This window comes from Dama dama, chromosome 1 (genome assembly GCF_033118175.1).
Source record: "Dama dama isolate Ldn47 chromosome 1, ASM3311817v1, whole genome shotgun sequence".
NCBI classification, from domain to species: Eukaryota; Metazoa; Chordata; class Mammalia; order Artiodactyla; family Cervidae; genus Dama; species Dama dama.
The window spans coordinates 43,181,262-43,196,990 of record NC_083681.1 but is presented as its reverse complement, the minus strand read 5'-3'; the positions used below and the strand labels follow the sequence as shown (position 1 = coordinate 43,196,990).

General features: G+C 37.9%; 1 protein-coding gene across 2 annotated transcripts in view; it reads left to right on the top strand.

Annotated features, from left to right (window-relative positions):
• The window catches only part of SWAP70 (switching B cell complex subunit SWAP70), an 86,102-nt gene that overhangs the window by 28,901 nt on the left and 41,472 nt on the right, over positions 1-15,729 (top strand). For both annotated transcript variants that reach the window (XM_061147818.1, XM_061147811.1), the window contains exon 3: positions 14,324-14,497. In XM_061147818.1, coding sequence (XP_061003801.1) covers positions 14,324-14,497 — 174 coding nt within the window. The remainder of the gene's footprint in view (positions 1-14,323; positions 14,498-15,729) is intronic.

Sequence of the window (15,729 nt, the reverse complement as noted above, 5' to 3'; positions counted from 1 at the left end):
TACTGTATTGGTGTTTATCTTTCTGGCTTACTTCACTCTGTATAATGGGCTCCAGTTTCATCCATCTCATTAGAACTGATTCAAGTGTATTCTTTTTAATGGCTGAGTAATATTCCATTGTGTATATATACCACAGCTTTCTTATCCATTCATCTGCTGATGGGCATCTAGGTTGCTTCCATGTCCAACAAATTGCAGTTTATTTATTTATTTATTTATTTTTTCTCTTTATTTATTTATTTTTAAATTTTTTTATTAGTTGGAGGCTAATTACTTCACAACATTTCAGTGGGTTTTGTCATACATTGATATGAATCAGCCATAGATTTACACGTATTCCCCATCCCGATCCTCCCTCCCACCTCCCTCTCCACCCGATTCCTCTGGGTCTTCCCAGTGCACCAGGCCCGAGCACTTGTCTCATGCATCCAACCTGGGCTGGCGATCTGTTTCACCATAGATAGCATACATGCTGTTCTTTTGAAACATCCCACCCTCACATTCTCCCACAGAGTTCAAAAGTCTGTTCTGTATTTCTGTGTCTCTTTTTCTATTTTGCATATAGGGTTATCGTTACCATCTTTCTAAATTCCATATATATGTGGTAGTATGCTGTAATGTTCTTTATCTTTCTGGCTTACTTCACTCTGTATAATGGGCTCCAGTTTCATCCATCTCATTAGGACTGATTCAAATGAATTCTTTTTAACGGCTGAGTAATATTCCATGGTGTATATGTACCACAGCTTCCTTATCCATTCGTCTGCTGATGGGCATCTAGGTTATTTCCATGTCCTCGCTATTATAAACAGTGCTGCGATGAACATTGGGGTGCACGTGTCTCTTTCAGATCTGGTTTCCTCAGTGTGTATGCCCAGAAGTGGGATTGCTGGGTCATATGGCAGTTCTATTTCCAGTTTTTTAAGGAATCTCCACACTGTTTTCCATAGTGGCTGTACTAGTTTGCATTCCCACCAACAGTGTAAGAGGGTTCCCTTTTCTCCACACCCTCTCCAGCATTTATTGCTTGTAGACTTTTGGATAGCAGCCATCCTGACTGGCGTGTAATGGTACCTCATTGTGGTTTTGATTTGCATTTCTCTAATAATGAGTGATGTTGAGCATCTTTTCATGTGTTTGTTAGCCATCTGTATGTCTTCTTTGGAGAAATGTCTGTTTAGTTCTTTGGCCCATTTTTTGATTGGGTCATTTATTTTTCTGGAATTGAGCTGCAGGAGTTGCTTGTATATTTTTGAGATTAATCCTTTGTCTGTTTCTTCATTTGCTATTATTTTCTCCCAATCTGAGGGCTGTCTTTTCACCTTACTTATAGTTTCCTTTGTAGTGCAAAAGCTTTTAAGTTTCATTAGGTCCCATTTGTTTAGTTTTGCTTTTATTTCCAACATTCTGGGAGGTGGGTCATAGAGGATCTTGCTGTGATTTATGTCGGAGAGTGTTTTGTCTATGTTCTCCTCTAGGAGTTTTATAGTTTCTGGTCTTACATTTAGATCTTTAATCCATTTTGAGTTTATTTTTGTGTATGGTGTTAGAAAGTGTTCTAGTTTCATTTTTTTTTTTTTTTTTTTTAGTTTCATTCTTTTACAAGTGGTTGACCAGTTTTCCCAGCACCACTTGTTAAAGAGGTTGTCTTTTTTCCATTGTATATCCTTGCCTCCTTTGTCAAAGATAAGGTGTCCATAGGTTCGTGGATTTATCTCTGGGCTAGTCTATTCTGTTCCATTGATTTATATTTCTGTCTTTGTGCCAGTACCATACTGTCTTGATGACTGTGGCTTTGTAGTAGAGTCTGAAGTCAGGCAGGTTGATTCCTCCAGTTCCATTCTTCTTTCTCAAGATTACTTTGGCTATTTGAGGTTTTTTGTATTTCCATACAAATTGTGAAATTCTTTGGTCTAGTTCTGTGAAAAATACCGTTGGTAGCTTGATAGGGATTGCATTGAATCTATAGATTGCTTTGGGTAGAATAGCCATTTTGACAATATTGATTCTTCCAATCCATGAACATGGTATGTTTCTCCATCTGTTTGTGTCCTCTTTGATTTCTTTCATCAGTGTTTTATAGTTTTCCATGTATAGGTCTTTTGTTTCTTTAGGTAGATATACTCCTAAGTATTTTATTCTTTTTGTTGCAATGGTGAATGGTATTGTTTCCTTAATTTCTCTTTCTGTTTTTTCATTGTTAGTATATAGGAATGCAAGGGATTTCGGTGTGTTAATTTTATATCCTGCAACTTTACTATATTCATTGATTAGCTCTAGTAATTTTCTGGTAGAGTCTTTAGGGTTTTCTATGTAGAGGATCATGTCATCAAAATTGCAGTTTATTTAAACCAAAATCAAAACCAGAAACAGTTCACACAGTAAATATGTCTTATATTTGGCAAATGTTTGATGGCCTGCTGTGTGCATGTGTTTGAGCTTAAAAATTAAAAAAACAAAAAGTAGAATTATGTCTGTTACTAAAAAAAATGTATGGAACATACTGGGAAAGTCTCAGAAACCTGGAAATTGCCATTTTTCAGTGCTAGAATTTGTGTGGGCTGGAAGACTGGATTGAGAGACATGGTTGAATATCTTGAGGTGCTGTACCCTGATACCACATTTTGTTCTCCTTGATGTAACTTTCTTTAAACATCCTGAGTTTTAAAGTTTTATAATGTTCTTTGTTTTAGTATTCAGGTATTTAAAAGTTTTGTAAGTGGGGGAGAAACTATATGACAAACCTAGACAACATATTAAAAAGCAGAAACATTATTTTATTACTGACAAAGGTCTGTATTGTCAAAGTTGTGGTTTTTCCCGTAGTCATGTATGGATGTGAGAGTTGGACCATAAAGAAAGCTGTGTGGAACAATTGATGCTTTTGAACTGTTGGAGAAGACTCTTGAGAGTCCCTTGGACAGCACGGAGATCAAACCAGTCCATCATAAAGGAAATCAGTCCCGAATACTCATTGGAAGGACGGATGCTGAAGCTGAACCTTTAATAGTTTGGCCACCTGATGCAAAGAGCTGACTCATTGGAAGGGACCCTGATGGTGGGAAAGACTGAAGGGAGGAGAACGGGACAACAGAGGATGAGATGATTGGATGGCATCACCGACTCGATGGGCATGAGTTTGAGCAGGCTTTGGGAGTTGGTGATGGATAAGAAGGTTGGTGTGCTGCAGTCCACGGGATTGCAAAGAGTCAGACACGATTGAGTGACTGAACTGAACTGAACTGAGTGACTATAGCAGTGTTTAAGAAGTCCAAAATTAGCCACTAAATTTGGGAAAAATCTTATTCACAGAGCAAGTGAGAATGTGATGAAACAGTGAGCCCTTGTTTATTATTGCTTAGCCACCTGGAGTGGAATTTTGCCAGGCTTTCAGTCCAAATAAAGCAGCCAAGGTTTCCATGGTGTGGGTTTAAATTGAGCAGATTGTTGCCTTGTTTTGAAACTTGGTTGAAAAAAAATGCCAGTAGTGACTGAAGAGTGTTAACAGAAAACTTAGAGATTGTCATCAGTTATTTAATGAATATATGAAATGATGAGTAAACATTTGCAATATGTGCATTTATACATACATACACACACAGTCTGATTTGATCCTCACGCTAATCCTATGATGCATAACTGGAATTCTTATCCCCATTTAACTCAGGAGGAAATAGAGAACATAGCTAATAAGGGGTAGATAGGTTTTGAACCTAAGCGATTTCACTTTTAGACCAGAGTACTTTTAACTGTATGTACTATTGAGGGATTAATTACTACTTTACAGAATTAATACTTTCCCAGTTACTGGATATATAGTAGGGGCCAGGGGAAAGTGGTTTAAAAACCATTCTGATCATCTCAAACTCTCTCATCCAGCGTCTAGTTCCCTTAGGTTCTTTCTCAACTGTTTTAATGTAATTTTTTTTTCTTCTTCTCCTTCAGTATCTGGTGTTCCTCAGTGTTCAGTTTGGTCATTTTTCCCCCGGCCCTGCCCCCGCCAATTATTTGAGAGGTTTTTCTGCCTTTGCCTAAGAGAGTTACTCAGAAGGGATTGAGACCAAGAGATAAACTATAATGAAACTTGCTTTGCAAAAAATTATTTTTCCATTTGGTTTCTGTGTTTGCTTCTTCAGAGGGAATAATTCTTGTTCTTCACATTGATAGAATTTATTTTCAGCTTTCCTGAGATTTCAGATGATGATTTGTGTGTTCATGTATTGACTATTTTGCCTCTGCTGATTGCTAACTTTTTTCTTGTTTGTTAAATTCCTTTTTTTTAAAGTAAAGAATAGGATTCTATAAACATCCAGGAAGAATTTTTGAATTTTTGTGAGCTCCTCCCCACATTTTTAGGGCAAAAAAACACTGTGCCTGGATTATCTGACAATGAATAATTGAAGAAAGTGGTATATTGTTACTTTTTAAATTTTGAGCCCCAGTAGACTACATTGGAAACTGGTTCTGAGACTCTCCTGGTAGTACAGTGGATAAGAATCCGCCAGCCAGTGCAGGGGACTTGGGTTCAATTTGTGGTCCGGGAAGATCTCACATACCGAGGGGCAGCTAAGCCTGTGCCCCACAACTGGTGAAGCCCGCTCACCATTGAGCCTGTGCTCTGCAGTGAGAAGCCTATGCACCACCATGAAGAGCAACCCCCACTCGCTGCAGCTAGAGAAAGCCTGTGTCAGCAACAAAGACCCAGCACAACCCTAATTAATTAATTAAAAAAAAAATCTAGTTCTGCCTCAGTGTGTTATGAGGCAATCTAAACCTTTCATGAGCTTTAATAGCCTAGTTGGCTTCTTCATCCAAATCATTGTCAGTTCTTTTCCCTGATTCTACACATTAAAAGTTGGTCTGGGCTATTTGACTAAAAACCAGTAATCCTTTGTCAATAAGCCAGGTCCTAATTGGGGGATTTACTGCTTTCTAATGTAATCCTTTTGTTGTTGTTTTTGTTTTAATTTTGTTTTGGGAACACACACACACACACACGCAAAAGAAAGATACACAAAGAGAACCATTTTTGTTCAATATAATGTTTCTTCTCTCTAGCAGTCTGCATTCTGTTTCCTTAGGCTGGATGTTATACTTTCTTCCCAGATGCTTGCTGTCCCTTAGTTATAGTTCTGCCATAAAATGAGTTTTCAAATTTCTCTTAGTGGAGTGAATATGACTTCAGCACTCAAAATGTTGTCAAATGTATACCTAACAAGTATCATTTAATAGGAAAGGGTGCATGCGTGTGTGCTGAGTTGCTTCAGTTGTGTCCGACTCTTTGCAACCCTTTGGACTGATTCCGCCAGGCTCTCCTGTTAATGGGATTCTCCAGGCAAACATACTGGAGTGGATTGCCATGCCCTACTCCAGGGATCTTCCTGACCCAGGGATGGAACCTGCCTCTCTTAAGTCTCCTGCATTGGCAGGTGGGTTCTTTACCATTAGCGCCACTGGGAAGCCTGATAGGAAGGGGTGCTGCTCTTAAATTCCCCAAACCAGGCTTTTATATGATTCTTTCTTATTATCCTTTAGCCTGTGTTGTTTTTTCTTTCATTGTTGCTTGAAAGTTACATAGTATTAATTTAGAACAGTGGCCAAGTTGGACTGTACATTTTCATCATGTTTGCAAAGTTATGCAGGACTAAAAACTTCTGAGAAATTGAAGAGGTTCCATGCTGAGAAGTATGAATGATGTTATGTCATTGAACACCGTGGCCAACAATATAAATCTAAAACTGATGTAGTCTAAAGAAATCTTACGTTTTTTTTTAAAGTGTCAGTTCTTGATTACAGTAATCAAGAGGGAGAGTAACCTTATTTATTTATGCCTGCGGTGTGGGGCATGTGGGATCTTAGTTCCTCAACTAGGGATCAGACTTGTGCCTCCTACAGAAGCACAGAGTCCTAACCACTGGAGAGCCAGGGGATTCCCAGAAGTATTGTTTTTTAAAATAGCTTTAGTGAGATATAATTCATATACCTTACAAGAATATTTAAAGTGTACAATTTGGTGGTAAAAACCATATCCATTAGCACTTACTCTGCTCCCCCTCAGCTGTAGGCAACCTACTAATCTACTTTTTACCTCTGGATTTACTTAGACCTCTATGGGTTTACCTCTGTCTGGACTTATACAATGTGACTGGAACTATGTGACCTTTGTGTCTGTCTTCTTTCACTTAGCATCATGTTTTCAAAGTTCATCCATGTTGTAGCACATTACAGTACTTCATTTCTTTTCATGTCCAAAAAATATTCCATTATGGATATACCATATTTTGTTGGCACATTCATTGGATGATGGATGTTTTGTTTTCTTCCCACTTTCTGGTTATCATGAATTTACTGCAGTGAGCATGCATGTTCAATTTTTGTGTGGAGGTATGTTTTCAGTTGTTGGTTATATACCTAGGAATGAAATTTGGGTTATGTGGCAACTCTGTGTTTAACTTTTTGAGGAACTGTCAAGTTGTTTTCCAATGCAGCTGTGCATTTTACTTTCTGCCAGCAGCGGCTGAGGGGTCCAATTTCTTCATATGCTTATCAGCATTTTGTTTTTATTGTAGCCATTCCAGTGGATATGAAGTACATAGCTTACTGTGTTTCTATTTACATCTCACTGATAATTAATATAAAATACTGTTTTTAAAATTTGTTTTTTATTGTAAAGGTAATAAAAGGGTATTGTTGAAGTTAAGAAAAAAAGAACTTATTAAGAAAATGTGTATCATCCATAGTTTTAACGTGCATAGGCAGTCACTGTTAGCATTCTGATATGTTTGTTTTGAGTTTTTATTTTTATTTTATTTTTGTGGCCACACTGCCTGGCTTGTGGGATCACAGTTCCCCAACCAGAGATTGCACATGCACGCTTAGCAGTGAAAAGTGTGGACTGCCAAGGAACTCCCAAGTCTTTATTTTTTAAAATGTTTTTATATATTGTTTTTCAAGGGATCATATTGAACACTTAACATTAATATTGCCTGTCCCATGTCATTGAATTTTTTTAAAAAACCTTGAGTACAAAGATGCTAATATTTATTTAGAGTCTATTGTGTTTCAGATACTAAATGTTTTAAACAGGTGTTCTAATAAAGTCTTTATGTCAACTCTGTAGGTTAAGTACCATCATTACCACCATTTTAAAGATGAGGAGATGGGCCTTGGGTTAAATGCTTGCTTAAGGTCACCCAAGTACTAAGTGGTATTCAGTGATTGTATAATAGTTTTGTACTTTATAACCATGCCTTTTCTTGGTGGACTTTTTATTTTTTTCCCCACTCTTAAATAATAGTGACTATCCTAGGTGAATCTTTGTCTGACTCTGGTTCTCTTGTTAGGATAATCAACAAGTATTGATTGAACAACAAGTAATTGAAGTAGAATTATTGATCAAAGAGTATGAATGCTTTCTGAGAAAAATTTCTGCAGTTTCTTAAGCACTAAATTGACTAATTTCCCTGTCTTTTGAGAACTGTTTCTGTTCCACAACAACTTTAGTCTTGAGCTGGGTTTGCATAAAGTTTCTAGTTTAGAGAACATGTGAGTTTAGTTTTATAAATACTTTTAGTACTTTGAGTCAGAATTGAGGTGGTATCTTATTCTTCATATGTATGAATCTTGGTGTAAAGTAAAAATTTTATGTAAAAATAAGAACCACTCTGCATGTTTCTTTCTTGGAAATTATCTTCAGTTTGGACACCTTGAAACCACTAGCAGCAATTATTATTAAATGTGAGACTATTGATTTAATATGTGTGATGCAAACTAGAATTTTGGAGCCAGTTTGTTCCTGTAGATGAGATAGAGTATGGAATCATAGATTTTTAGACCTTTTATAGTTTTGAATGGGCCTAGAGACCATTTCAACTTACGGATTTGTTTTAATTGAGGTCACATTGGATATTGAACCCATACCCTTCAATGGCTTGTTTTTAGGTAAGTCCAGCATCTTTATCATGACCTGCAGGGCCATGTTCAGTTTGGCTTCTGCAGCCTCTATAGCCTTCTCTCCCCTCCCTCTTGCTCACTTCAGGGCAACCACCTTGGCCTTCCTCAGATTACTAAGACCCTTCTTGCCACAGAGCCTTCAGACATGCTGCTTCCTCTGCTGTAAGGTTTCCACCACCCGTCATGTGGAGGTCTCGGCTTGATTGTCACTTCCTCAGGGAGGTTTCTCCAGGTAGCACCGCACCCATTCTAGACCTAACCAGCTTTCCTGTAATGGACGCTTGCGACATTCTCTGCTTTTCTTTTTTACCACAGTTTTCACCATACAGGGGGTTGTATTATTGCTGTATGGTTTGATACCTTATTACTCCCCTGGAGTGTAAGTTCTCGGATGGCAAGAACTGTTTCATCCATGTTGATAGGTTTTTTTTTTTTTCTTTTTGGTATGTGCAGGAGCTTTTAAGTTTGATGTTATTTAGTCTAATTTTGCTTTTGTTGCCTGTGCTTTTTTAGCATCATATCTAAGAAATCATTGCTCATTCCAGTATCATGAAGTTTTTCCTCTATATTTTCTTCTAGGAGTTTTATACTTTCGGGTCTTACATTTAGATCTTTACTCCATTTTGAACTTAATTTATGAATATGGTATAAGATAAGGGGCCGTCTTCATTCTGTTGCATGTGGACATTCAGATTTTCCAACACCTTTTGTTGAACAGACTGGCCTTTAAGTATAAATGAGGGTTTATTTCTGGGCTTTCTATTCTGTTTTATTAGTCTGTGTGTCTGTCATTATGCCAGTACCATACTGTTTGTTTTTTCTTTCTTCTTCTTGTTTTTTGGTCATGCTGAATGACTTGCAGGACCTTAGTTTCCAACCAGGATTCAAACCCATGCTCCCTGCAGTGGAAGCATGGAATCCTAATCACTGGACTGCCAGGGAATTCCCTAGTACACACTGTTTTGATTACTGTATCTTTGTAGTAGGTTTTGAAATCAAGAAGTGTAAGGCTTCCACCTTTGTTTTTCTCAAGATTGTTTTAACTATCGTGGACCTTTAAGATTCTGTATGAATTTTAGGATAATGTTTTTTGTTTCTACAAAAAAAAAAAAAAAAGCCATTGAAATTTTGATGGAGATTGCATTGAATCTATAATAAATTGCTTTGGATAGTGTGGGCATTTAATAGTGTTAAGTCTTTCATTCCATGAACATAGGATGTCTTTCCATTTATTTATGTCATCTTTAGTTTCTTTGAGTAATGTTTTGTAATTTTCTGTATACAAGTCTTTTTACCTCCTTGGTTCAGTTTACTCCCTAGTATTTTTGATGCTATTGCAAATCAGATTGTTTCCTTAATTTTCTTTTCAGATTGTCATTGCTTCTTTCTTTCCAATTTGGATGGCTTTTATTTGCATTTCTTGCCTAATCTCTGTGTCTGGGACTTTTAGAACTGTATTGAATAGACGTGGTGAGAGTGGGCATCCTTATCTTGTTCTTGATCTTAGAGGAAAAGCTTTCAGTTTTTCACCTTTGAGTAGGATGTTAATTGTGGACTTTTCCTGTATGATCTGATTTTGTCCCCTTTTTTAAAGGGTGTAAATGCCATCATTTAATACACTTTTACCTTTGAATGTGTGTAAACTAAAGAATATTATTGACAGATTAGAATATAAAGAAGTAATAAGCCAAACAGGCAACTCATTAAAATTAAGTAAGACACTGAGCACTTGCACTTGCATCAAAGAGCCACTATTTATTTCCTGGGAAAGCTAATTTATGGAGAATTTTGTTGGTTTCTGATCCCATTGCAGTCTGACTTTATACACAGACTTCTTGGCTGTCTTGAAGATAATTAACTAGTGACCAGTCAGTTGCAAAACCAGCAGTCTTTTCTCAAATGACTCCTTCTTAATTTCTCTGTAGCATTTGGCACTGCAGCAGCCCCTCCTTATCTGTAGTTTCTCTTTCCTTGGTTTTAGTTACCTGTTGTCAGCTGTGGTCTGAAAATATTAAACAGAAAATTCCAGAAATAAAGAATTCATAGTTCATTGTATGTTCTTCAGAGTAGTGCGATGAAATTGCACGTTTTTGCTCCATCCTTCCCAGGACGTGAATCGTCCCTTTGTGCTGTGTGTCCCACCTGTTAGTCAGTTAATACCCATCTGGGTTATCAAATTGACTGTCATGGTATTACAGTGAACACATGAGAATGTGTTCAAGTAACCCCCATCCTTTTTTTTTTGGCCATGTCACATAACTTGCAGGATTTTAGTTCCCTGGCCAGGGATTGAACCAGGGCCACAACAGTGAAAGCTCCAGGTCCTAACCACTGAATGACCAGAGAATTACCAAGTAACTCTTATTGACTTAAAAATGGACCCAAAGCACAAGAGTGGTGATGCTGGCAAGTTACATAGGCCAAAGAGAAGCTTTAAAGTACTTCCTTTAAGTGAAAAGTTGAAACTTCTCTACTTAATAAGGAAAGAAAACATGCTGACGTTGCTAATATGTTTGGTAAGAATGAATCTTGTATCCGTGAAATTGTGAAGAAGGAAAAACAAATTCTGTTAGTTTTCCTGTTGCATCTCAAAACTGCAAAAGTCATGGCCAAGTACACATTAAGTGCTTAAAGATGGAAAAGGCATTAACATTTGTACAGTAAGATATTCTGAGAGAGAGACCACATTCATATAACATTTATTACAATATGTTGTTTATGATTTTTTTTGTTATTATTATTGTTAATCTTCTATTATGCCTAATTTGTAAATTAAACTGTATCATAGACTTGTTATGTATAGGAAAAAAACACATGTGGTTTCAGATGTCCACTGGGGGTCTTGGAACTTATCCCTCATGGATAAAGGGGGAGACTACTGGTTGGTCAGACCTTCTTCTTATTGTTTGCTCACTCTGTTTTTATGTCTTTGTGGTTCTCCTGCCACTTTGATTGTTCTTCCAGGCGTCATAATTCCTCATCCTTCCCTCACTTTGTAAATGTGCAAATCCTTTGAGGTTCTGTTTCGATTCCATCTCTTTTCTCACTTTGAGTTTGCTCTCAGTGATCTCATTGACCGTTGTGGCTTCAGTCCTTGTCAGCATGCAGTTGATTCACAAATCTGCCTTTCCTCTTAGGTTACAGTTCCTTCTTTGAGTGTCTTCAGACGACATAAATATCTTAGTAGAACTGCAGGTTGAAGAGTCACATAATTGAGCACTTCATCTTTCTTTCTCCTTGTTTTGTCCCCTTCCTCCTGTGGCTGTTCCCCAAACACGGTTGGTGTGCTGCCCCTGCCATGCCTTTGCTGATGCAGTCTCCTTTCCTATCCTTTGCAGCACTGTTCCTTGTACTGTTTCACTGTGCTTTGAAGTCTGCCCCAAATACTGTCTTTTCTGCAAAGTGCTGATCTGGGCTGCAGATGACCTGGCTGTTCTTTGCTCTAAAATGGGCGGGGGGGGGGGGGGGGTGGTTCCTAAGGCTATTTATTTATTGAAATTATAAAGCTCTTTGTGATTTCTGTCTGTGTTTGCTTTTCTAGCCATAAATCTGGCCACTCCCTCTCAGGAAGTCTAATTGACCACATGATCCACATAGAATCACTTCTTGTTCCTCGGAGCAGAGCTTTGTGCTTCCATGCATATGTCATTTCCCCTGGTGGCGTATCTTCCACTTAGTGCTTTTTAGGGCTGTGGGTGTTTAGAGTTGATAAAGTGGCCTTTGAGACTAGTCCTGTAGAGAAGTCTTCCATCATATAAATAGAGTCCTCCGTCTACTGAGTTCTATAAGCAGTTGGGCATAGAAAAAAGAGATAGAATGTGAGCTTTGATTTAAACTCCAGTCTTGATATTTACTAGTCATGTAAACTTGGTACCCAATTTTCCTGAATGTGTTTCCTGATCTGTAAAATGAGGAATATATTTAACCTTTAGGGGGCCAACACAAAGTTTAAATGAGAAACTGCATTTAAAATGCCAAGCATATGCTAAGTCCTCAATAAATGGTGTTAAAAAGAAAAAAAAAAGAAAAGGAAAGAAAAAAGAGAAGCAGTAGCTGTTACTTTCCCTTCTTGGGGTCATTTGTGTATATTGGGGGCATGGGAAATGGTGGCAGACGGAGACTCGGTGCCGAAGGCAGAGCACAACGGATATCTTCTTACTCTTGGGAAACTGGTTTGCCAACCAGAAAGAGAAACTTCTTCCTGCAGCCAACTAGTGACTTCTTCCTTAGGTTATACACACTTTGTTCATCTCTGTCTCTAAACAGAATTTCTTTGCTCATGTTTCCATACTGTCCCCAGTATGGCTTTAAAATGCGGGTTGTGTATGTTGCTCCCTCCCACTCCTCCAGTACAGATAAATCCTAACTCTTTACCCTGAATTATATATATGGCTCTTCATGATCTGGTCTTCACTCTCTCTCTAGCCTAGTCTTTCACCGTGCCACATACAGTGGGCGTTTTTTGTTTTTTTTTTTCTGACTGTCTGGTATCTGAATTCTTTCCTGTGTCTGGAAGGAGGACAGGACCTGTCTCATATCTCACATATTGAGTTTAGATACTCACTTTCCCTGCTTCCTGGCAGCTCGGGCATAGAAATGTGACCCAGGGTGACTCTGACCCTGCAGTGAGTGACATGGAAGATCAAGTACTGGATCAGTGGCGGCAGCGATGGCCTCCTGTTATACTGACCGTGGTGTCTCCACCTGCTGGTACCACGAGTAGTTTCAGCTGCAGTTCTGACTGCTTAACCTGGATTGTTAATGGCTTAGTTTTAGAGTCTAGATGTTTTAGCCTTTGTGTTAGATCTTTGAGGTTACCCATTGCTTTTCCAATACATTCTTTATCTGTTTAAAGGAACTCAAGATAGTTTCTGTGATTTGCACTTACGAAGAGCCTGACTTATACCACCCTCAGTACCAAGTAGCCCATTCATATTAATCTTCTGCATTTCTAAACTGACCATGGTTGTGTCCACCTCTGGGCTGACTCACATTCTGTTCTACCTGTAACAGTCTTCGTTTTCAAACTGTTTGACTCTCGATGGTTCTTTGGGACTCAGCTCCGTCACCTTTTCTGTAAATCTTTCCCCAGTTCTTAAGATTGGGTTGTTAGCTCCTCAGTGTTCCCACAGAAGCCTCTGTTTACATCTGTGTAATACTTACGACACTATATTGTGATTGTCTTGACATTCCTTGGAGACAAGGGCTAGCAGTATTGAGTTGGCCAAAAAGTTCATTAGGGTTTTTCTTCAGGCTCTTTTGGGAAAACTCAAACAAACTTTTTGTCCAACCCAAAATATTCAGTTTCTCTGTGATGTCCCTGGCAGATAATGACTACTGTCTAACTTTTATCAGTTGAATGAGTAAAAACTATTGAATCATACACTGTGTTATGTTAAGATTTGTCTGTTTGCATGTCTGTTTTTCATAATAAACTGTGACTATTCTAAGAGCAGGGACCAAGTTATTCTTCATCTTTATATCCTTAATTTTTAAAAACCTATTTATTTATTTCTTTATTTGGCTGGGCTGGATCTTTAGTTGCGACACGTGGGATGTAATTCCCTGACCAGGGATCAAACCCAGGCCCCCTGCATTGGGAGCACAGAGTCTTAGCCACTCGACCACTAGAGTAGTTTCTTTATATCCTTCCGTAGCTTAGTAGTTGGCTCATTTTTGTGCATGCGTGCCAAGTCGCTTCAGTCGTGTCTGATTTTTTTCAGTCCCACAGACTACAGCCCACCAGGCTCCTCTGTCCATGGGATTCTCCAGGCAAGAGTACTGGAGTGGGTTACCATTCCCTTTTCAGGGGAGCTTCCTGACCTGGAGATTGAACCCAGGTCTCCTGCATTGCAGGCAGATTCTTCACCATCTGAGCCACCACGGAAGCGTACCAGTAGACCCTGAGGGAATGTGAATACATGATTGAATGACCGAGTGGCAGAGCTGTCTTTTTAGAATTTCAGTTAAATAGTTTTTCCCAAGAGAAAGTATCTTCTTTGACCATATAGGTAAGAATAATATATGCATGTAGCTCATATTGAATAACTGACATTCTTAACTCCTATACCAAGATTGGTAGTCTGTTGAGAAGATAATATTTATACATGAAAAAATTACTTGACAAGCTAGTATTTCATGTGCCAAGTGAGTCACATGAGCAAGTGTTACTTCAGTGTCAGGCTCAATATAACATTCTTAATTGAACCTTTGAAAGTGTGGTACCTAAGCAACTACTAGGAAATGGTTATTGGTTAACTGGATTGATTAAAATGGAAGCCTGTAGTAGGCTTTGTCTTTCTGTTTTACTTGGTTTACGTGCTACTTATTTAGGACTGATTCATTGGAATTTTTCCTCATTTCTTTTTAGGTCCAAGACAACTTTGACAAGATTGAATTCAATAGGATGTGTTGGACCCTCTGTGTCAAAAAAAATCTCACAAAGAATCCCCTGTTCATTATGGAAGAAGATGCATTTAAAATATGGGTTATTTTCAACTTTTTATCTGAGGACAAATACCCACTAATTATTGTGCCAGAAGAGGTAAGGTGTGGCTCTGAGTTTTATGTGACTATCTTAGCATCTAATAGATCTAACTTGGGAAGTATCTGTGTTAATTCAGTGTAGATATGGAAGGAGGTCCTGTGCTAGTGTTTTTGGATCAGAGGCAAAAAAGCGTGGATCCAAAAAAGTCGCAGACTTAGTAATTTGAGGTTATGCAGTAACTCTGGATATTTACAGGCAGGGTGGGGTTCTTCCTCTTTAAGCTGTTCTAATTATAGACAAATCCATTCTCATGTTCAAGGAGTCTTTTACTCAGTACAAGTCACAACATAATTTTCTGTCTACTTACATGTTGGCAAACCATAAGAACTAGCTGAAGGATACTATATGGGAAACACATAGATCCAGAATGTTATTCCCAAGGCTCATTTATGTGAAAAAATACTATTCCTGTGTCAAAGTCAAGGATGGATACTTTTTTAAAACCATGCTTTGCAAAGTAAATTAAAAAGGACATTGGCTTGTTCTGTTGTGGATTATTTTCCCTGAGCTTCTGAAGGTGGGGAAAGGAGCAGGGAATGCAGGAGTAAGGTCTGTGCTGTCTTATTGCCCTAAAAATGATACATATATGCTTATTATAGTTGTAAATTTAGAAAATACTAATAATATCAGATTAATCAGCTGTAGTCTTCCCCTTAAAAAAAGAGTCATCTGTAATCCTCTAACTTTGGACAATGTTATTTAACCTCTTGAATTTTAATTTCCTCATCTATAAAATAGAGCTCTTAAAAATGTTTATTCTAAGGGTTGTGAGGCTTCATATTTAAAGAACTTAGTTCAGTAAGTGAAACAAGTCAGGGAAAGATGGATACATATGATTTCATGCATATGTGGAATATAAACAAAATAACCAAACCAAACAAAAACATGTCGATGCAGGGGACAGAGTACTGGTTATCAGAGGGGTTGTGGGGGTGGGGATGGTAAAATGAATAAAGAGGGTCAACTGTATCGTGATGGATGGAAACTAAATTTTTGGTGGCGAGAATACTGTAGTGCATATAGATGTAGAAATACAATGTTGTATACAAGAAACTTATGTAATGTTATAAACCAGTGTTACCTCAATAAAAAAAAATCTAAAATTAAAAAATAATTAAATTGTGACTAGGGGAAAAAATAAATAAAGGAGTTAGCTCAGTGCCAAGCACGTGATATGTATTTAGTAAATATGTTAGCTCCTGTGACTAATGTTATTGCATACATTTTTA